Below are 22,410 nucleotides of genomic sequence, written 5' to 3' on the forward strand. Positions count from 1 at the left end.
CCTATGGCTTTGTTTTGCTCATCATAATGAGATCGCCCTGTTCCAGGATAGAAATTATATCAAGAAGGCGTGTTAGAAAAAATAAATTTCCTTTTTTCCCCTAAATTCTAAAATGCTCTTCATGGAGTTAAGGTTTTGGTTGTATTTTCTAAAAATAAGATATAAACATATGTGGAACGAATATTTCAAGATTCATGTGAGACAGTACTAGTAGAAAATATGCTGTCACATTGTTCCAGGAATGTGTACATGAAAACATAGATTTAGTGAGAGCTATCCTATTTGGTTCCTAAATTAAGGATTAGAGGATGAAAAATATTCTGTTTCTCATTACACTTTATTTATACTATAGTAGGACACAGTCTAATTATCTGTTGGAAGACCATCTTCATCTCGGCTCAAAGGCAAATACTTTTCTGAGGAACTCAATTCTTCTCAAAATATTTAGATTATGGAAAAGCATTTTTCCAAAAGTATCATTATATAATCCCTATTCTGTATATTTTGTAGTTCTGGCACTTCTTCAAATAGCACAGCTTACATTCCAGAGTTGTCTGAACCATATAACCAGCAGGTGGTATGTGCCTAAGCATTTCAGTAGTCAGAAAAGATCCGTTCTCATTTTTCTTTCTCCATCTTTAGGAGTGGAAGTTCCCTTCAATTTGTATTTCTTTACTATATCAGCTTCAACTTTTACTGTACTTCTCCGTTTATGGCTGACTGTGTTGACTTTTCATTCCTTTCTTACTGACTTTAAAGAAAAAGTAAATTGTTTATAAAAACAGGGTGTGGTTTTCTTCAGTGTTCATTTTTAACAGTAATACCCATGGCAAATTTTCCAAAATTTGGTGAGCCATTTTTACCTTATGGCTCTCAGGCAACCAGAATTATATGCTATGATTTCATATGTAAATGCTTCAACAAAATAAGTAGTATTTTGCCTCTTTTTAAAAAGTGTTGGGTGGGAGTGGTGTATCTTAAACTTATTTTTTCTTTATCTTCAGAGACCATTAAATCCCTATTAATTTTGACACCGTGTCTTGATAGGGTCAACTCTTACTACTTCAGTTTGAATAGTATCCAGTAGGTAGAGGGACAGCATGCAGTTTTCATTGATTATTTTTTTCCAGAGTTCCTGTGCTTAGTGTTAATTCCTGGAGTAGATTTAACAGTCTGAGGGTTTCTTCTGGCAGCCCTTGTTCTCATATAAATAGTCCTCCAATGGAGCAAGCGCACAAGCATTCTAACTTTATAAGAATTCTCCAAGTATGAATATTGTTAGCAAATTGAAAAAAAATATAATATCTATCTAAATATACTTTTATGATCCAAGCAGAAATAAGCAGTCTTGCATCCTAGAATCTTTATATCTTAAAAACTTAAACACTTCTGACAGGTGGAGAACCTGTTAAGGAGATCTTACCTTGATTTGGAGACTAAGTTCTAAGAGTTGTTGGACCTTCATTATGTCTGTAGAAAGGAATCTTAGCAAAGGATGCCAAAGGAACCCATCTCAGAGGTTTAAGCCCCTTTATATCCCACTCCTCCAACATGCTTAAAACATTATTTGATTTAAAAAAAAAAAAATGACAACTGTGGTCAGAAAAAAGATGTTCTTGTGTGATCCCATTGGTCAAGCTGGATCACACTGAATCTTCCTTGATCAATATTTCATGTCATAAGATTCACTTGTTTTTTTCAAGAAGCTTTTTAACTATGACTTTTGTTTTACACTACTTCCCTTAGTGTCATGTATGTTAACGTGGCTTTATCTGCTGGCTATTGTGAGGAGCTGCTGTTTCTTGGGACACTCGGCACTGGATAGAACTCCAGGGATTGTATCTGTCCATATCTCTGGCAAACAGCAGGAGCATAAAATCAATGCAATTCTTGACATCGTTCCAATGAACCTTGTTAATTGCACTCTGCTTGGCAGAGGTTTGTGTAGCAGCAGTCACTGGAGTGCTTGTGGATTCAAGAAAATGATATTTCATCTCTCTATGCCAGATCACTTTTGGAAAATTCTCTGGAATTCTGAAGGCTAGAAGGTTAGCTTTGAGAGAGTTTACATTTTGTCAAAACTGTACACCAGTATCCTTGAGAGTGGATTTTTTTTTTCTTTTAAAGATCTGCACTAATTACACTGTTCTTAGACTACATACCTTAGCATTTTTCTCCTAAAGGCTATGGAGACTCGATATGGGGATGAGATCTATGCCCAGGTGCTTAGGTGTGGCTAAGAAGCAGAGAAGTACAGCTTGAATGGACAGAGACGGGATGTAAAGGTGTGGGGGGGGTGTGTGTGTGTGTGAGAATGTATTTATAGCTCTGAACCTGGCATTGTGGTCAGGGTCAGAGGATAATAGTGGGAAACTATTGGTGAGAGAGAGTTCGTAGCCACTCTTGCTGTGTGTTGCCAGGAAGGGAATGTGTCCAGCTACTTTCTCCACCCCCGCAACTTTTTACATCCAGCTGATCCATGGCTGGCAAACAGGTTTCTTGACAACACTGGCAGAGAATGGCAACTCTAAATTGATCAATCACTCTAAAGTTGCCATTCAAAGCAGGTGCTGCTCAGTTCACAAAACTTATGAAGGGGTACCTTGAGCGGTTGAGAATCACTGTTATAACAGTCCAAAGCAGCCACACGGTATTGCAGCCTAGGCTTTAGAGACCTCATTTCCAAAACACGTGGAATAGTGTGATTTTACTACTTATCAGATGAAAGTGAGACACCAAGCACATTCCCCCCCCAGCTGGTGGGATCAGAGAGGAAGCAGTATGATTTAAAGTTGAATTTTAGGGGGGGGGGGGGGGGGGTTATTAGTAAGCAAATTATGGTAGTTAACTACCAAATGAGTTAATTAATCAGAATCAAAGCAAATATTTCCATACATTCATGGAACTCATCAACCATTGGGCTATAACTGCCTTATATTAGCATTAGCTTAACCTTTGTATCTTTCTGTTTCTGTAGACGTTGGTATGTTTATTCATATGCTTTCTGTAGATTAAGTCTCCATTCAGTTGAAGTTTTTGCACTTGTATTTAAAGGGTAAAGGAAAGGGGTATAAAGAAGTAAACCCTACCTAGAAGTTTCTTACTGAATTATAAAATTACATTTAGACTAAGAATAAATGTTGATAAATAGCTGCAATTGAAATAAATAAATCAAATCTTAGGTTACAGATGGTTTTTTATAGTAACTGTCTATAATTTAAAGCTTTTTAAAATTAGTTTAGATTATACAGCTTACCTTTTCTAAACATAGCTTGATTTATCCTCTTTTTTTGGTGAGATCATGAGGTAAATATTTTTTTTATAAATTCAAGGTGTGTTGTTCCATTTATGTCTCAACACATGCATAGCTATCTGTGTTAAAAGAACAGAAACATTTTTCATTTTGCAGGCTATTGCTTTCTCTTTTGGCTACAAGTACCCAGCATTAAACTTTTATTTGTGTTGATATGGGGAGGGGTGGGGGGAAACAATTCTCAAGAGTCTTATTTGGACCAGGTTTCAAAATAGACTTCATATATTATATTTTCTTAAAGCCTTATTACTGTATTTGCTCACATATCACATGCAACTTGTTCCACCAAATCAGCCTTCCAAAATCAGGGCGCATGTTTTAAGTGGGGAAGCTGGAACAGAGCAGTGTCTGCCTGCCTCTAGTGATTGCCATCCTGTGTTATGTCTCACAGCCCTAGCTATTAGCTGAGCACTGTAGCTTGTGTCCGAAGGAACAGTTGAACTGGCTCAGGGCAAGTGAGCTTTTGTATGTAGTCTATAGTGCCTTGATGAGGCTTGTGGTTTAGAAACAACACTTTATTATTTACAGGCACTTATGTAAAGAATAGGGCTGTGCAAAGCTTTGGTCGCTGATTCGGTTTGGCAGAGATTCGGCCCGATTCGATTAGCCGAATCTCCAAATTGAATCAGGGGACCCTTTAATCTCTCCAAATCGAACTGGAATTCTCTGAATAGATTTGGAGATTTGGACATAGACACAGCTTTAAATGTTTTGTCTACATACCTCAAGGTACCAGGAAACTTGTGAATGCTAAGATGGTGGGGTGGATGGAGCATCCCACAGGAGTGCGGGGAGGTCCCCAGCGTGCTTGGCAGCAGACCTGGAAGTGGACCATAAGCACTTCCAGCTCTGTCGGGGAGCACGCGGGTGCCCCCCTGCTCCCACCCCTCCCCCAGCTCAGCGACTCGTGCCTCTTGGATCTTGAGTGGCACCTGGGGTCCCCCCACGGTCGATCCTCTTCCGGGTTCACCGCCAAGCACGAAAGGGACTCCCCCGCCCTCCTGTGGGACACTCCATCCGCCCACCATCTCAGCATTCATGAGCCATGCCTGGTACCTCAAGGTATGTAGAAAAAACATTTAAAGCTGTGTCTATGGCCGAATTGCTGATTCTCTGAATCAGCATCAAATCTGCAGATTTGGATTCAGGGACAATGATCCGAATCAACAAATTGGATCAGTGTCCCCAATTCGGGCTGAATCCAAATCTAATATGGCCTGTTTCGCACACCCCTAATAAAGAACTATTTGCAAGAAAGAAGTAACAGTTTTGCAAGGGTCTGGGGCCTAGCCTTGTTGCTGTCCTGATGCACTAGGCTGTCCCTGCTGCCTTGCTCCTCCAGTCTCTTGGAGTGCTGCTGTTTCAGGAAGACTTGCTTTGTCACACAGTCAGCGAGGACTGTGGAAAAATCTTTTTTTTTTTTCTACATTCTCCCTTCAAAAACGAGGTGCATGTCTTACTTGAAGGTGTGTCGTACATGAGAAAATATGGTTAGGTGTTCAGCTACACAAGTACATGTTAACACAATTATTATATAAAGGTTATCATATCATATATAAAAATGAATTATAGGCACTGTGAAAGCTAAAAATGGCTGTTAGTCTTATAGTTAATGTAAAGTTACATGCTTTGTTTAAAATGAAGGCAAATGCAAACATTGGAAAATGCGTTTCACTTCGTTGGAGACCCAGCATTAAAACTTCGTAGGATACTTTGAGAAACTAGTTTGTTTCCAAATAGGGTATTCTAGGAAACCTAAAGTATAAAATGAAAGGAATCTTGAGTATTTTACCATTCCCTAAATCCTAGGTCCACTGCAACCACATAGACTGACATCCTATATCATGAAGACCCTGCTAATAATTAGCTGTCACCCAAAATGGCAAGCAGAAAAGTTTTCTATTCAAATGGTGTTTATTCCTTCTTAATATTTGCCATAAAAATTGGATCCAGATTCTTTACTTTTTCTTCTGCTCTGGGGTATGACTAATACTAAGCACATTATGCATGAGTAATATAAAAAATTTGAGACCTATTCTGTTGTTCAAACAGTTTCTAAGTATGGGCAGAATTTATTGCAGGAGTTGATAATTACAATATTATAAACATGATCTGTACAAATACATAAAATTTGGCAAAGAAATTCAGTGGCAGTAACGTTGTTTGTTTGTTTTTTAAAGAAACCTCAATTAAAAAAAAAAAACCCATCTGTCCCTTGTTCCAGAATTGTTGAAGCTATTTCAATTGATCATATGCAGCAGTACTACAAGTTGTCTCAATTTAAATCAACCTGTTTCAAAATTTATATTCAACTTAATGAACTTTTCTGTTTGTTTCAGTTACTTTCTAAAGAACAATGTACTCTCACTGCTTACTAGAACAACTAAAACATAAAGTTTCAGCTGAGCAGAGTCTTTATACTAGATTTGGTACAATTTTTTGGAATCAGAGTAATGCCTATGTACATGTATTCTGGCACATGGCAAGTTGTCCTGGGTGGGGTGGGGTAGGGGAGCCTGGGGTCAGCACCTGAACTGGTCCCAGCAGCCTTATCTGGGGTAGTGGTTCTCCAGGAGCTGCAGTCTTGGCGATCCTGCAGCAGAGAGCCTGACTGGCAGCTGGAGTGTGACTCTTGACTGGCCAGGCTCCAGTTTTGGGTGGTGTGCACTGCTGCCATGTGTGCCACCCCACCTTTTCTAGGCACGAGGTTTTTTTACACCAGAATCTCCATGTGCCAAACTGCCTGTGCTGCAAATTAGTAGTGTGGGGAACACTTGCACGTGCATACCGCACATGCTCGCTCATCTGGATGCTCTCTAAGAGGTGTGCTATAACTGCATACATTTTGCAGTTTTGATGGGGCCTATTCCCCATCACTTGTTGCCCCTGCCCTACCGTGCCTGCACCCTTTACTGCCTGTTCCCTCCAGTACCTGCTGCCTTCCCCTGTGGTGCCTGTGAGTTCTGCCCTTCCACCCTGCCCCCCAGCTGTCAATCAGTCAGTCATTACTGTCAGTCATGGTTCTGGCCCCATTCTGTCCCAGACCAGAGAGAATGTGAATACCCTGGCCCTGGCCTGGCCCAGCAATACTGGGGGTGGGAGGGGGGGGTTGTCCCTGTTGAATGGAGGGGGGTGAGCGGGCACCTCATCTTTGATTTGAGTAAATATGGCAGATGTTTTTCTCCTGGTCCTCCTTTCTTTATATAAAAAAAGCATGCAAGCTATAACTCATTTTTGATAGAGGCTTTTGGATTCAGCTTGATTTTTTTTTTTTTAATGTTGACTCTTTAAATATTCTAAACAGTATAAAATGTTTAAATATAATTATAATATTTATAAAATATAACTTTGCATTGTTTTCAGATTTTATTTTAAATAGAAAAAGAAAAACTATTATTTTAAATGACTAAATTAAAAAATCTGAAATATTTAGATTTTTTATCAAACCTTATTTGAAATGAGGAACCATGTGCCTTCAAACAAGGTATGCTAGCTTGGTATGTGGTCAAGAGGCATGTTTTCATGGACATTGGAATTTTGGCCCAGATTTTTACCCCCAGACTATTTGTGCAACTTTCAGTCAAACAGGCTACAAAACTGTCCTAACTGGGCAGCTAAAATTTACCCTAGCTTTGGGGAAGCCTTAATGAAAGGAACATATGAAGGGTGTGCTTTGGGAATGCCTACCACACATTGAAGGAATAATTCCTTAACCCCATTTACTACCTGGAAGAAGCTACAATAATTCTAACTCTAAATTGGGAGTTAACTGTTAATTTTAACAAAATATATGTTCTGGTCAATCTAACCTACTGTTTTTTAATATTACTTATCTTCACAGCCAACCTTGGTGGTGTCACTTAATTTGTTCATACTGTCATATCTGACATGTTGTATGTTACTTAAGTGGCATGTATGCATAGCACGTATAGGTAGGATAAAAATGGGGATTTTTTAATGAAATGTTTTTATTAGAAAATGCTTATGTATCAAAACCAGAACTTTTGATGGGAAAAACATTTCATACACAGTTAAAATGTAGCATCTAGAAATCTCAGAGTTGTCATTTTATAGCAAGAGAGCAAAGGAGATCCCTGGAATTGCACCAGTATAACTGTCTGTATGTGTCTCTGCGTATAGCAAAGTAGAACAGGAGTGTTATAGCTCTGATGATTAAGGGAATATGTGAGAAGCAAGGCTTCTTTGTTAATACTTTTTTTTTATTGGGCCAACTGTATAAGGAGAGATGTTAGACATGCTTTTGGGCATGACACTTTTCCTTACGTAATAAATGTAGAACAGATTATATTCCTGTTTTAATAAACACATTGACAGCATAAAATTGCCTGAAGCAAAGTGCTATGTAGATTACTGTAATTTTTTTTTAAATATCTGTTATGAGATAAGGAGCCTTTCAGCTCAAGTTCATAGATGCACATCCAACCCAGTTAGTAATTTCCCTGGTTTGTTGTTTGGTGTCTGTGTAGAAGTCTGTGAAATGGACTGTTGATTTCCTGTCCTCTTTCTAATGGCCATTTTTTTTGCTAATGGCCATGGTCTTTTTCTAAACCTCGGAGGCTTGATTTTTAAATTTTCATTCCCTGTGTCAGTAGCAAGGGAAGAAAAACTCAGTGGGTACAGGGATTGAATTTGCCTGCTGCCAGAGAAGTGATACCTTTAACACACCATGGAGGTAAACTGTCAAATGACACCTCCACTCACGTTATACTTGTTATGCTATGGAAAAGTAGAGAACTCTTATTGGAATAAATGAAAATATTTCTTTCTGCTGTTTATCTTGAACATCCTCCTCCTCCCTTCTCCTTCTCCTCTAGCATTTATATAACTTAGCCATTCTAATGCTAAACATACTGGGAAAATAGGACAAACCTTGCTGCCTATTACTCTCTTATAGTACAGGTACATCACAATCTATTGCAATTTCAGTTAAATGCTAATATAATTTAACACGGGGCAGGCAAAATCCAGCCCACCAAGCCATTCTATCTGGCCCGTGGAGCCCCTAAAAAAATTTAGTGAATTAATATTTATTTACCCTGGCTCCCTGTCAAAGCTGACAGGAGCCAGGGGCAGTAGGACCCAGAGGGAGCTCTCAGCAGGCTTCCAGGCTTGAGCAGCCCAGCCCTGCCTACCCCTAGCCAGTTCCTTGCTTTTCTGCCCCCACCCAGGTGGCTGTCTCCCCTGGCTGCTTCCCTAGAGCACGGGATCACACTGAGGGGAGGGTCTGTGTGTCTGGTGACATAGGATGAGTTCCACATGCACACCCCACCATACACATGCATCCACACCTCCCCTGGCACTGCACAACCCCAGCCACCCTCCCCTTGTACCCACCCGCGCACACGCCCACAGACCTATACCTACCCCCCCCCCCCCCCAGACAAAAAAAAAAAAAGTTGGAGCCTATGCCCTTATAAGACTTCATTTTAAGCTATTGTGCAGTTATCTCTGTGTACACTACACAAACGCATGTAAATCAGGACAAAAATATTTTTTGAAATCAAATTAATGGATGTTGTAGATGTTTGATTTTTTTTTTTAGAATATAATTTGATATTTTTCTGGTTCTGAGCTGGCAAAACCCCTTGCTGAACTAAGTACTTCAGGGGGCAAGGGGAGGGACTCCTGGTGACAAAGGTCAGGGGTTAAGGGGTGGGATTTCCATTCCCAAGATGGTGACCAGGGATGGGGCACCTGTCAAGGGGCAAGGCTACCCATGCGGCCTTTGACAGTTTGCTAAAACTCAGTAAGCGGCCCTCTGCCCAAAATAATTGCCTTCCCTGATATAACAGCGAAGAGTTTTTATCTTCACTGGTAGAAGTCGTATATGATTTGTTTTGGAGAAGGAATGAAGCAGACCAGAAAAATGTGCCATTTATTGAGTAAAATCAATCATCCCTTGTTCAATTAGAAATGAATTTGGAGCAAGTTGTGCGCTTAAAATACAGATGCTTCTATAGCATCAGAATTTGTAGTTCTCTAGATCTCTGGTAGCCACCTGGAGTATTACAGCGGAGGATGAATCTTAAGTCACTGTTGTTCTATCCCTATGCAACATGGTGTCTCAAATTTCTTTCACCTTTTCAAATATGAAAACTAAAGACTTGAATTGCATGATGCAACATACCTAAGAAAAATACTGTACAAATAATGTCTCCTGCCAGTGGTTACTTTACAGGGATCTTTTTGGAATAGGATATGTTAGCAAAAGTAGAGCCATCCAATATCAGCATACCCAGGTTTCTATTAACAAGGGTCCTTTATCTGCACGGTACCTTCTGAAGTGTGGATTTTCCCTAATGCAAATCTTACCTCTCCTCTTTTGAATTCTTAGATTCCTGGGCATGATGTTCTTACTCTGACTATTTAACATCTTGTTTTCTGTCTGTAAAATACAATTATGTAACATCAAAAAGAGTTCATTTTAGTTGAAGGTTACATTCAAAGTAATATAAATAGTTGAATTTTTTTATATATCATTTTCATTCTAGATAAAGCAATGTTATGTCAGATTTAAAGACCGAAGAATAAATTGGGTCTTTGTTTTTGGTTTAAAATTGGCACCAATATAAATAAATTACTCTGTTGCCTTCTGACCAGAACTAATTCAAATACATTGGATAAAAAGTAGGTGTCTTTATCAAAAGTATAGAGGACCAATTGTTTACTTGCTTTTAGTTTATATTCTGTGCGGGGAGAAATGTGAGAATTCTGAGATTTAAAAGATGCACAAAGACACTGGATTTGAGATGCACAAACTTAATTTTTCCAGGTCTTACCAGGGAGACATCAAACCTGTAGGATGTTTCATATCTTCAAAATCAGATCCTCAAATAGCAATATTCTGTCTTTTTGTTTTTGATTAGAGGATAAGAAGTGTTTCTATAGCTTTTTTAAAAGACTCAACATTTCTTTCTGTTTTTTCAAAAACTACTTTAAAGATCAGTTGTATGAATTTAGTAATTATTTTGAACTTAAGATGTTCATTTTCAAAATACACATCTGAAGTATTTAAATGAATGGTGTTGTCAGTGGATTTTTCATGTATAGGGAAATACCTCTAGAAATAAGCATACTAATGTCACGGGCAGCACTGACTGGGTTTCTTCAAGTAAGTTATTGTAAAATACATATAGGGTTTTTCCATTAGAGCATGGGCTCACAAAGGTAAATGAGGATGGGGATTTGCAGTATGTAAGGTGCTTTGAAGTTGGTATTCATGCTGTTATCCTATAGACCTTTATGGCAAGGTAGTACCATGTATCATCATCGGCATGCATGTGAAGTACTCTGTGCCTTACAAATATGTAACCTGCAGTACCTGGTTCATGTGCCCATAGCCTTATTGTGTGTTTATGCCCCCTTGCTTCAAATGTTGTATGCATTAGACCAGTGGTTTTCAACCTGTGACCCACAAGCTGAATCTGGTTCATGTGGCCTGTGGGGCTCCCATAGGTCTGGAAATTTGGTAGTGAGGGCGTGGTGACAGCATTAATTGTTGCAGCTTCCAGAGCTGCAGCAGTTAGTGGTGCCACCATTCCCTCACCACTGAATTTCCAGACCTGCAGGCAGTCCCATGTGCCAGCCCGGCCTCGTGCACTCAGCTGCACACTAAACTGTACCAGTGGATCAGTCCTGTGCGCCAACCCACGCGGGATCCAGACTGGTCTGGGCCACTCAGCCAGCTTACAGGGCCAGAGGGTTGAGCGCCACTGGGTTAGACTATCCTAGTTGCCTGAAGAGGGGGAAAATAAAATAGAGGGAAATATTCAATGCAGAAACATTTTTATAAACAATTTCCAGATGCCTTCCTGGAAAATTATTCCTCAAAAAAATGATTTCTTGCATTCTTCTAATAAAGAAGAATCTTTTAATATGAAAAACATTATTTCAGTCAGCTGTGCTGCAGGGCAGAGCTCCCAACTGGTAGGTAAGTGAAGGGTTATGGGGAAATTCTTTATTTGGTAAGCTTTGTTTATTATTATTGATTATCAGATACTTCATTTCTCAGTTATTAAACAGGTGGTAGCTGTCTGACTAAAGACTTATACTGCATTTTAGCTTTCAGTGTAATGGTGACTGAAGTGATTTGTGTTGCATATTCACATTGGTTGGTTTACTCTGCAGAATATTTTTACCTTGTGTAGCTTATTTTGAAAAAGCTGCTAAATTGGCTCCTTTTTTTCTTTCTAGGTCAGAAGACTTGTCTTCACATACACGGTATCTTTCCTTACCTCTATGTACCATATGATGGTTACGGACAGCAGTCAGAACACTATCTTCGTCAAGTGGCGTTCAGCATTGACAGAGCACTTAATGTGGCTTTAGGCAATCCATCTTCTACTGTTCAACATGTTTTCAAAGTATCATTAGTGTCTGGAATGTAAGTATTACCTAGACTGTTATGTTTAATTTGTTTTATAAATAAAAAGACATGGCTTAACTGGCTTGGCATCAGGTGAGTCTACTGTCTCATTGAACTTGCCGGTACCTTCCCATACATAGGCATACACATGCACGTATGGATCTAATAGCAACCCTGTTTGGGATCTGATTTATTAAAATAACTCAGTATCAACAGAAATAAAAATGAGGCTTTTTCCATATTTCCTTCAATCCCTTGCTACTTTCAAGTGTTGTAGGTTTTTTCCCAAAACCTACATCCTGCTGCCTAGCATTTTCTAAAGCCTCTTAGGGCTTCTGCCGTTGTCACTTATGGAAAGAGGCTCCTTCCATTTATTTGCTTGGTGTGAAGAGCCCGAGCCAGGTACTCTGTAGTTAGGGATCTACTTAAAGCGTGCCAAGGCAAAAAAAAAAATAAATAAATAAAATAAAAATTGGAGGCTGCTCTTAGCACCATTTTTGTGGTGAGTCATCCTGCCCCCCTTGCTGATTGGCCATGGGGCCCTTGTAGCCCCACCCTTCATTGCTGTTTGGTGGAGAGGCACAGAACTGCACAAAAGGCAGCCCTTTTGGCCAATCAGTGACAGAGGGAGGAGGCAGCACCCAGCATCCTTCATGCTTCATTTCCTCCCCTTCATGCTGCTGGCTCCCCTATTCTCTTCTCCCTCTACCTCTCCCCTACCCAGTAGGCTGTGAGCTAAGGCCACAGCAGCTGCTGGCTCCCACTAGAGAGCCAGCATTTTATTTTTAGTAAGTTTGTTTGTTTCCTGGTGATCCCATGGAAGCTACAGTTTTTTGCAGTGTTTGTAGAAACTGCTGTTTTCCATGGTTTCTGTGAAAATTGCAAAACTGCAATTTGAGTAGGTCCCTATCTGATCTAGGGCTCCTGCAGAAACCTCCTTAGGAAGTCTCTCCCCAGCTGGAAATCCCACCAAGCTACCATCATGCAAAGTTTAGTCTCATGACTTTCCTGCTGTCTTGTGCATATGCATTATGATATTGTGATCATTTCATTAATGACTAATTTCTCACTGATTGAGGAAGAGTGCGTCAATGTTTTTAGATAGTCTTGTTCAATTAGTAATATATTAATTGTTGTTTTCTGTATCCTGTTCACACCCTGCTTGCAATACAGATTTGCTGCTCTTACAGACTTTCTTATGGCATGTACAGGGTACAGACAAATGTAACAGTTGTGTCCTTTGATATTGCTACCAATGTAGCAAGTGTAGCAAAACTACTGTTTTTTTCATTCTCATAAAAGTGAGGATTATTTAACTAACTTCCATAGTTTCAAAATCATGCCAGTGTAACAGATTGTTACAACCGACATGCGCTCCATGCAGCAGCTCCACCTCCCATTTTAAAGCAGTTTTGTCCATACCTATAATACTAGAGTGCTTCTCAAACAGTCATGTTTTCCAGTACCCTTTTGAGATGTAGTAGTGTTATCTGTATTTTATATGCAAGGGACTGAGGAACAGATGGTCAAAAATTTCCTCTAATTTTAGATACTGAATTTATATAGGCTACAAACAAATGTCATTTTTGTGGTGGGATCATCTGTGCCAGGATGTGTCATGGTACAGCTGATGTGATTGATTAGCAGAGATAGATGTTTTCTGGGGCCATTGTCCAATAGGATTTGGCCTCTTGCTCCCAGGGCTTCAGGGCCCAGCCCTGTGGGCCACTGTCCCTGAGGAATCCCATACATTCCTTGTTCTGTGCTTGCAGATGTGCGCCCCAGTAATTCCCCTGCAGGGAATCCCAGGGCATACATTTCACATTGAAGAGCAAGAGAACCCCATGTATATCCTAGTCTGTGCTTGCAGATCCGTGTCCCAGATATTCCTCTGCAGAGGATCCAAGGGCATGCTTTTTGTTTTGCGGAGCAAAGGAATATGTTTGCCCTACAGCGTGAAACACACCCTGGAACCCTTGTGGGGGAGTACTCAAGGTACACATCTTGCAGGCATGGAGCAAGGAACTCATAGGATTCCCTGAGGTACCCCTGGATCAGGGCCAGGCACCCAGGGCATCTAGGATCAGGCCCCTGAAACCCTAGGAACACCTGCCTAGAGCAGCTGTAAAGTGCAGACAATCCCAGGGTTGCCTGTGCTCTGGCATTATAAATGAGCAGACATCTATTCCAAAAAGGTAGCACAAATTGTTTACTGGGAATCATTATACCACCATATTTGGGGCATGACGAGGGTCAGGGATGTCTGTTCCCTCAGGTTCTGTGCTGCCATAATTTTTTTAATGGTGGCACAAGAGCAACAACTATTTGCAGCCATAGTTTTTTTATTTGTACGAAGAACTGCTCTTGCTGAACAGCAGTTACAAAACTGAACGTTCAAGATTCTGGAAGGGAATGTGCTGTAGTAGCTACCTAAAAGAGAGAGTCAGTTGGTTAATGGCCAGTTAACCAACTGAACCCTGCTGAATGCACCTCATTGCCAAAAAATCCTTTAAATTAAAGAGGATTGTTCAGATGACCCAAGTGGAAATGAATTCGAACAGCATAAAATGAATAGATTATCATAGCAGAAGAGATGGGACAAGACAAGATAAAAGGACAAAGGTACACATCTCCTTTATGAAGCTTTTCTTTCTCTGCCTTCTTACTGGGGTGACTGAATGCAGAGGTAAGAAATTTGTTTCTTTTCAAGTCTGTTCCCAACATCAGGGTTTGAAGATCTAACCCTTACGGTCTAGGACAGTGGTGCTCAATCTTTTTTGACCGTGCAGGCTGGATGAGCAGTGTCCAGTCCCTCTGTGGGCTGGATCCAGTTGATGGGCCCAATCTAGCATGTGGGACAGGTCTGGCAGAGCCTGATCTAGCCCCGCAGAATGGGTTGGAGGGCACCCCAGCCCCTGTCTGGCTGCATGGGGGAAGAGGGTGTGACTGGGCCCTGATCTGGCCATGCAGGGCTTGGGAATTTGGCAGTGCGGAAGGGTGACAGTATTGGTTGACACTGTTCCATGCTGCTATTCCCAACCTGTGGCGAGTCCTGCAGGCTGGATGCTATGGCTTCCTGAGCCAGGGATTGAGCACCGCAGTCTAGGGTAAAAGTTGGAACTCTGGAGAGGCTTAGTTTGTTGGGCCCTTGAGAACCAATTTAAATCAGTTCCTTTGTAGTACTTTGGATATGCCAATTTCACAAGATTTAACACTCTGGGAAAAGTTTGGTTGCTAAAAAGGGTTCCTTATCTTCATCTAGCTTCCTATACACTGGGTGGTGCTCACTGCCCCATAAATTAAGTTCTTTCTCAATCAAACATACTTCACAAGCTAGCATGCACTGCAGATTTCGCATTTGCATATGCTCATTACATTCCAAAGGCTAGTGCTTTGTTTCTTGTGTCCGTCTCAGAGACTTTAACATAACTATACAATTGCAATATAGTAATATGTAAATATATAATTTGTTATGCAATTCACAAAACATCAATATGCTCACAACTATACCTGTAGCATGCATTTTATATGCATTAGACCAGGGGTCAGCAACTTTTTTGGGCAGAGTGCCAAAAACACCTGCAACTTCAACTTGTAAGATGCCTTTGGCAGACAGCAAAGGAGCTGTGAGGGGCCTGATCCTTGCTCTGGCACCGCAGCCCCAGCCCCTTTCCCGCTGTCTGCTCTGAGGTGTGCGTGCACCCACCACCACCACCAAGCTGGGCCAGGGCTCAAAAAGCACAGCTGCTTGCAGCTTCCCAGCTGCCTGCCACAGTGGGTCCAGGCTGCAGCCCACAGAACCTGGGCTGCATTGGCACAAGGATCAGGCCCATTGTGGCTCCCAGCCACCCACCCCAAGGTGCATGTGCCAAGCAAAATACCTTGCTACTACCTATCAAAAATCTATATTAGGTTGGAGTTGGGATTATGCAAAATGAAGTTATATTCATGGGAATTTCATGTTAAACAGTGCATTTGGAATAAAATGTTTTTTAGGGTGGCAGGATATATATTTTGGTTATCCTGTGTGTTATTCTTAATGGCAATTTCTGAATTTTTAACAAGTGTTAAGCTTGCTCAAATGCTAAATCCCTTCAACAATTCTAACAGCTTAATATTTGTTTTGATTTTTTTTTTTTCTGCCGTAGGCCTTTTTATGGCTATCATGAAAAGGAGAGACGGTTTATGAAGATCTATCTCTATGATCCTGCAATGGTGAAAAGGTAAAATAAATCCCTCTGTAACTCTCCCTGTGCTGTATGAACACGTTCCATGCCTTCTTAGGAAGTAATTTTAAACTAAAACAGTGGTACTAATTTTGATCCTTCATAAGAAAATATTTAAGAAAATACCTATGTTTAAGTGTGTCTCCGTAGTCTTACTTAAGGAATAACTTAACGTAAGGGACCTGACATGTGGCTGTGGTTAGTAGTCTGCAGTTTAAAAACGGTAAAATCACCTGAGGCGATAACTCTTAAATCAATGAACTTTTAAAATGGGAATGAGTTTTAGTAATCTTTCAGATATTATGTGATGCATTTAAGATGTTTCAAACTTTCATATTGATCACTGAATTTAAAATCTATTTGAAAAATCAGGTAACTTGACATGAATTCTTAATCTAATATCAAGATGAGTTTAACTGCAAAAATCTGCAAATTCTGTGTTTATACCTGAGTAACTAAAAGCCCTTGGGTATGTGTAGCATTTATATAATTATGTTGGTCTCGCAGAAGCTTTAATTATGATCAGAAAATTATCCAACCATTATTAACATGGTGTGAATAGTCTAATAGAATTTTGCAAGGTTTCTGCAGGTGTTATATAACTGTTATATCTGCTATGGGAACATGCATTGAAATTTTTGTTTATTCATATTTGAATTGTACTATTACTTTGCCATAGTTCCTTCCATTAATGTCCCAGTTTTGGTTTCTGGAAATAACCTTTTATTGTTTTTTGTTGTCTTAATAAATGTACCCAACACATTTGAATAGGCATAATTCTTATATTCAGATAAGTTAAGCACATACTTATTATTATTCAGATAAATGTATGGTATTTTTAATATGCAGATAGTTAAAGATCAGTTTGTATGCAGGTATGTCATGCTTCACAATGGTTGCTTTATTAAAACTCGTTGTTTGCATGTAACAGATTAAAAAAGAATCTGCATGTTTTTAAAATGGCAAAGGAAACTGGGGAGACTTTCAAAGATACAGAACGTTTACAGATATGCTTCAGGAGAGTGTGTGTGTGTGTGTGTGTGTGTGTGTTGGGGTGGGGAGTAATTAATTAGAGCAGCTTCAAGAGCCAAACCCCCCTGCTGCCATTCTTCAGTGCAGGGATGCTGATACATGTGACGCTGGAGTCTGCTGGAGCGCAATAATTACCACACTCCAGCAGACTTGATTAATGTGCTGGAGTGTTTGCCCCTTGCTGCAAACAGGGTCAGTGCCTGCTGCTGTTTCATAAAAAGCATTGGAGCAGCCTCGCTGCATTTCTTTAGGAACCTCCATTCCATAAGGCCACTGAAGTCAGATTTCCCTGTGGGTCTTAAGTCAGACCCTAGGACTGCTGCTTTGTGGTATGTTAGTTCTGTAGCATTATTTTTATAACTGTAAGCTTATACCTTTGTGTTTACTTTTCAGATGCTGGGTGGTTGTTGTTGTTATAACAGACCAATTTCATTAAGAAAATCTATTAAATCAAAATTTAGTAAGAAGCTGGTAGCTTTAATATTGTTGCTAAAATGAAATGGAAAACTTTAAAATTTATTTATTGGAATTTTAAAGCAAATTACTTTTCAATAGTCTAATTTGTTTTTAATTTTAGAGTATGCGAGCTGCTGCAAGGTGGAGCCATAATGAATAAATCTTACCAGCCTCATGAAGCCCATATTCCCTACCTCCTTCAACTCTTTATAGACTACAACCTGTATGGAATGAATTTAATAAACCTGGCTGCTGTCAAATTCAGAAAGGCAAGGAGAAAAAGTAAGGTGTTGATTTCTCAAAACCAAAGAATTTATTCTGTAGGTTTGAACCACCATTTTCAAACAGCACACCATTCACCAGCGTACAGAAGTTATTTTAAAGCACTGTATGTTGCTGAAATGCTGTAAAATACACTGTTTCAAATTTTAATACCTCAATTTAACAAGGGTTAATTTAAAGTGTTGTAACTATTTTTAAAGTGCTGTAAAGTTGTGCACTTCTGTTAAGTCATGGCAATAAAGCGCTTTAAATGGCAGGGGGGGGAACAAACTTCTTACGTACATACCCTTAGAGATCAGATTTTGCCATAGTTTAGATTGACTTAATTGTGCCATGTGCCTATTATTTTAATACCTTTGCTTTCTCTATCAGAGTCTTCCTTTGGCTCATGCTTCTTGTACTTATTTTTATGTGTGTCCAGAGCTCAAGGAGAAGAGTAGAAGGGGAAATGGACACTTAAAATGTGTAATCTGTTACATAAATGTCCAAACAGACATGGGTAGATCTAGGCTTTTCAAAAGGAGGATGCAGATGGTTTGTTACATTATCACATAGAACATGATACATATTTTTCTCCAGTTTCATAGTTATTAGGGCCTGGAAGGGACCTTACAGATCAGCAAGTCCAGCCCCCCTGCCCTTGGGCAGGAAAGACTGGGATCAGATGACCCTAGCAAGAGGAGCTAAAAGCTTTAGATTATGCTGAGAGCCTGGCACTAGATTATTCAGTTTAAGATCAAAGCAAAAATAAGTATAGGTATCAGAATGTTCACTAATTTGCTAGATTATATATAAAATTTAAAAAACACAAGGAAGTAGGCCAAAATGGTCATTGTAGTCAAAAGATAGTGACTTTAGTCCTATAGTCCTTATAGTCAAATTTGTAAAACAAAATCTACTTGTCTTGAGTGTTTTCACAGTGCCTCCAATACTTCACTATCAGTCATTTCTACACCTGAGTTAAGATTATTGCACCTGAGTTAAAGTTTTCAGCTAGAGCTAAAAGTAGCCTGTAGGCTATAAAATACAACAGAGACATTGCCAGGAATGGCTATTAGACAGCAAAATTGAAGAAAGAATAGTTTAAATAGTGGAACTACAAAACCATTAAAAAGGAGAGAGTATGGTTAACACTTATGGAATGAAGAGACCTTAGCTGGAATCAGGTAGAGTATAATGAGCCATGAAGTCACTTGAGTCTCTCTCAGCATTGCCTGAATAGAAATGCCACTGCCCCTCCCAGGCAGTTGGTTTTAAAGTTTGGGTGGAGCAGGAATCAAAGGGAAGTGCAATTGTACCACTGCATTCCCACCCCCCCAACACTCCAATCTGCCCTGCAAATAGGTATGTTACCTTTGGTTGTAGTTTGATTATCAAGTCACTAGAGTTATATACCTGGTCTCTGGCCAGAAGTTGTAAAAAAAATCTTTTCATCTTCAGCTTGTATCACAGGGATCCTTAGTTGAGGAATTCATCAGAGGATGGTTGATTAATTTCATTAAGTTAAATATGTTTCAGCATTTGATCTGCCACTTCTGCTGTAGATCAACCAAAAGTAATTCTTTACTGTAGTGTCACATTCATGAAGTTTTATAGCTAGTTTATCTAAATTCACTGACAAACAACTTTTTAATTTAAAAACGCTTCTCATTATAGTAGGCAGACACGGTTCTTTTGGTAAATTGCTATCTTTTATTAAACCAACTCAAATAGTTGGAAAAACTCTTCTTTGCAAGCTTTTGGGTATAAATACATTTCATAAAGAAGAATTTTTCCAACCATTTGAGTTGGTTTAATAAAAAATATCAGATTTACCCAAAGAACCTTGTCTGCCTATGTCCTTAGACCAACATGGCTATAACCTGTACCCCTGTCTCATTATACTACTGTTTGCTGCAACCTGAAATTTGAAACTCAAAATTTGAGCGAGGGAGGAATATTTAATTTTCACTGGAAAAATCAGTTTGGCATGTAATACTTCTGTGTAATTTCTAATTGTGACATCATATTTCACAAGTAATTAGTCCGTGCTGTGAATCTGAGTGCCTTTTAGTATTGTGATATGAACAGGGAAGTAGGAGAAATAAAATGGCTGAGATACTGTTCCCATTTAGAAAAATAACAACCATCATTCATTAGGCTACTTAAAAATGAAATTCATATAAATAAATATATAGCAACAAAACAAGAATTAAAATGGGTAGCTACAAGTTATTTCCATAAAATAGTATGTCTTTAACTTTTTTTCTTTTTTCTTTTTTTCTTTCTACACACATGCAAGCACATGCACACATGCAAAAACATTTGACATGTGAAGTCTCAGTTACGCATCTGTTTTTAAGAAAAATATTGAGAGCTTTTGAAAATTTTCCATTCTCAGCAATAAACCTGTCTCCTTGCTGCTGTTCTTATGAATGGAGCAGCGGGAAGAGAGAAACCAAGTTGAGAAGAGGGACTCTTCAGAGGGAAGGGTTTTGGAAAGAAGCAGGATCAGAGGCACTTGTAACTTTTCCAAATCTCCCAGAGGCAAGAGCACAGGTTGTAGAGAATATTTTGTTTCTTCTTCCTCTCTTCATTGCCAGAGAGATGCCTATCTGGATGTGGGAAAGACAGTGAAGAAAGCAACTTTTCAAGTGCTATATTTAGCTTGTAGGTGACCTAGGAAAGTCTGGTGGTTGTCATTACCTGTGGAAACCATTCATCTGGGACCTTATTTTTCTCTCTCCCTTGCTACAGACAGGGAGGGTCAGTGCCTCTTTTGTCTACTGAGTTTCCCTTTTTAATGAATCCATTGAAGGGGACAATGAAAAGGCTGTGCTTTGTCTTGTTTGTCCTGTACTATTCGTCCACTGTTAAATGTCAGAGATCCTTTCTTGAATGAGGTTAGGACAGGAGAGGAATGTGAGGTTAATCAAATGCAGCATATACCTCTTTCTTCTTCCCTGGGAGTTGGTATTGAAAAGGCTCTCCTGGAAGGGAGTGATAATATTAGTTCTCTTTCCAAGTACGCATGAGAAAACAATATAGATTGTTTCCAAAGACAAGCCACTGCTCTGTAAGAAGTAGGTGAAATTTTAGAAACTGTAGAAGGCAGATATATGGTATTGGGAATGCTGTGTCCTCAGCCCCTGCCTGCCTATATAGGAAGAAGCAGGAATACCTGTTTCCTCTTTCCTACTAGGAAAGGCTGCATTGTCCATCTGAGCCTCCTGCTATGAACCCACTGAAGATCTTTTGTCTGGCCATGTGCTTTTGGAGCCCCTCAAAGCGGCAGTGTTCAGTCCAGGAATGGGGAGAAGGGTATTAGTTTGAATGTCAAATCTCCACAAACAAATTTATGTTCATGAAAACACGTATGATTGAAGCAGTGTTTCATGGTGGGGAGGCATGAACGTGGATTTAGTTTTGAAGAGAATAAAATAAGCATTTACGTTCATCTTAATGCCCAAGGGTCTGACTCTTTTTTATCTCTTGGGTAATTGATATATCTTTGATAATATAGGAAAGATTTTGATTTTTGGTGTTTCTTGTCACAAGGTAAATTTTAAATGCAAAAAAAAATCGCACTGAACTGTGACACGAGCTTAGAGGTTGAGAGAATCCAAAGTTCTAGTTGATCTTAACTATAAGGGTGGGAAACCTCGCTAATCTTTAGAATGTGTTTTTGCTGTTGCCAGGCTCTTTTCTTCTTTTGCACTTCCTGTGTGCACTTCATCTTCCCTTCCTGTGAAGAGTTATGGTCCAGAAGGAAACCACAGGGGAGGTAGTAAATCTTCAGAGGGGACTTACCCAGCATGACCCTGGAACACTTTCTTAAACCAAGATCTCTGAGCAAACTTACAGACTTTTATCTGCAGGTCAGACAGCAGCTGCTTTCCCTGTGGGTTTCCACTTACTTCTACTGCTACTGCATCTGGAATACATTGTATTCTCTTTCAGTTCAGGGAATAAGGAAGAAGAAAAATGCTAAGTAATGTTTTGAGTGTTTATTTTGTATGTAAATTCTGTTGGAATCTGTGCTGAGGCCCCAGACATTTGGGAATCCTTCGAGATTTGAGTTTAGTTCAAAGACGACAAATAATTTCCCTTGAAGCTGACTTAAAAAGAAAGAAAAGGAGTGTAGGAAAATACATAACTAACACAGCAGCTGAGTATTCACAACATGCTTTAACAATATTAGTTTTCTTTTTTTAATGTCCACATAAAACTGTGCATAGTGTATAGAAAGTTAGCTGTAGCCTAGAGTTGTGTAGTTACTTTTAGAAGCATGTCACACATCACATTTCTTTCCTTCTTTCAAAGGATTTGGCCTAATAGTACAAAATAATCTTTTAATGAGAAAATTAAATAGTCAACTAAAACATGAAAGAATTGATAAACTAATTTATTTCATTATTTTTCTGTTCTTAGGTGATGTATCAAGTATAATTGGATGTTACAAAAATTGGGTGCCAGAAAATTCCGTCATGGGAACATTTTTTCAATGGGAAGAAGATGAAATACCAAGGTTAGCATGTCTCGATAAGATTTTTTTTATTTTTAAGTATGACAATACAAGTAGAAGTGTGTGTGTGTGTGCGTGTGTTCTCTCATGATCATGAGTTATCAGTATTTCATTTAAATATCCCATCGTTCTATTTTCCTGCATACAAAAAAGTTGCAATGTAGGTAACCATAACTTTATTTTACTGTGGTCTTTGAGAGAAACTCTTTCC

At 39.3% G+C, this 22,410-nt stretch overlaps 1 protein-coding gene across 1 annotated transcript in view; it reads left to right on the top strand.

Moving 5' to 3' along the window:
* REV3L (REV3 like, DNA directed polymerase zeta catalytic subunit) overlaps nt 1–22,410 on the top strand; it is a gene marked incomplete at its 5' end in the record, with an annotated part of 206,159 nt that overhangs the window by 70,325 nt on the left and 113,424 nt on the right. Inside the window, 4 exons of the mRNA XM_025198872.1 lie at nt 11,528–11,717; nt 15,848–15,922; nt 17,535–17,695; nt 22,106–22,202. Of these exons, the coding sequence (XP_025054657.1) occupies nt 11,528–11,717; nt 15,848–15,922; nt 17,535–17,695; nt 22,106–22,202 (523 nt within the window). The remainder of the gene's footprint in view (nt 1–11,527; nt 11,718–15,847; nt 15,923–17,534; nt 17,696–22,105; nt 22,203–22,410) is intronic.

Source organism: Alligator sinensis, unplaced genomic scaffold, assembly GCF_000455745.1.
Source record: "Alligator sinensis unplaced genomic scaffold, ASM45574v1 scaffold737_1, whole genome shotgun sequence".
Taxonomy (NCBI): domain Eukaryota; kingdom Metazoa; phylum Chordata; order Crocodylia; family Alligatoridae; genus Alligator; species Alligator sinensis.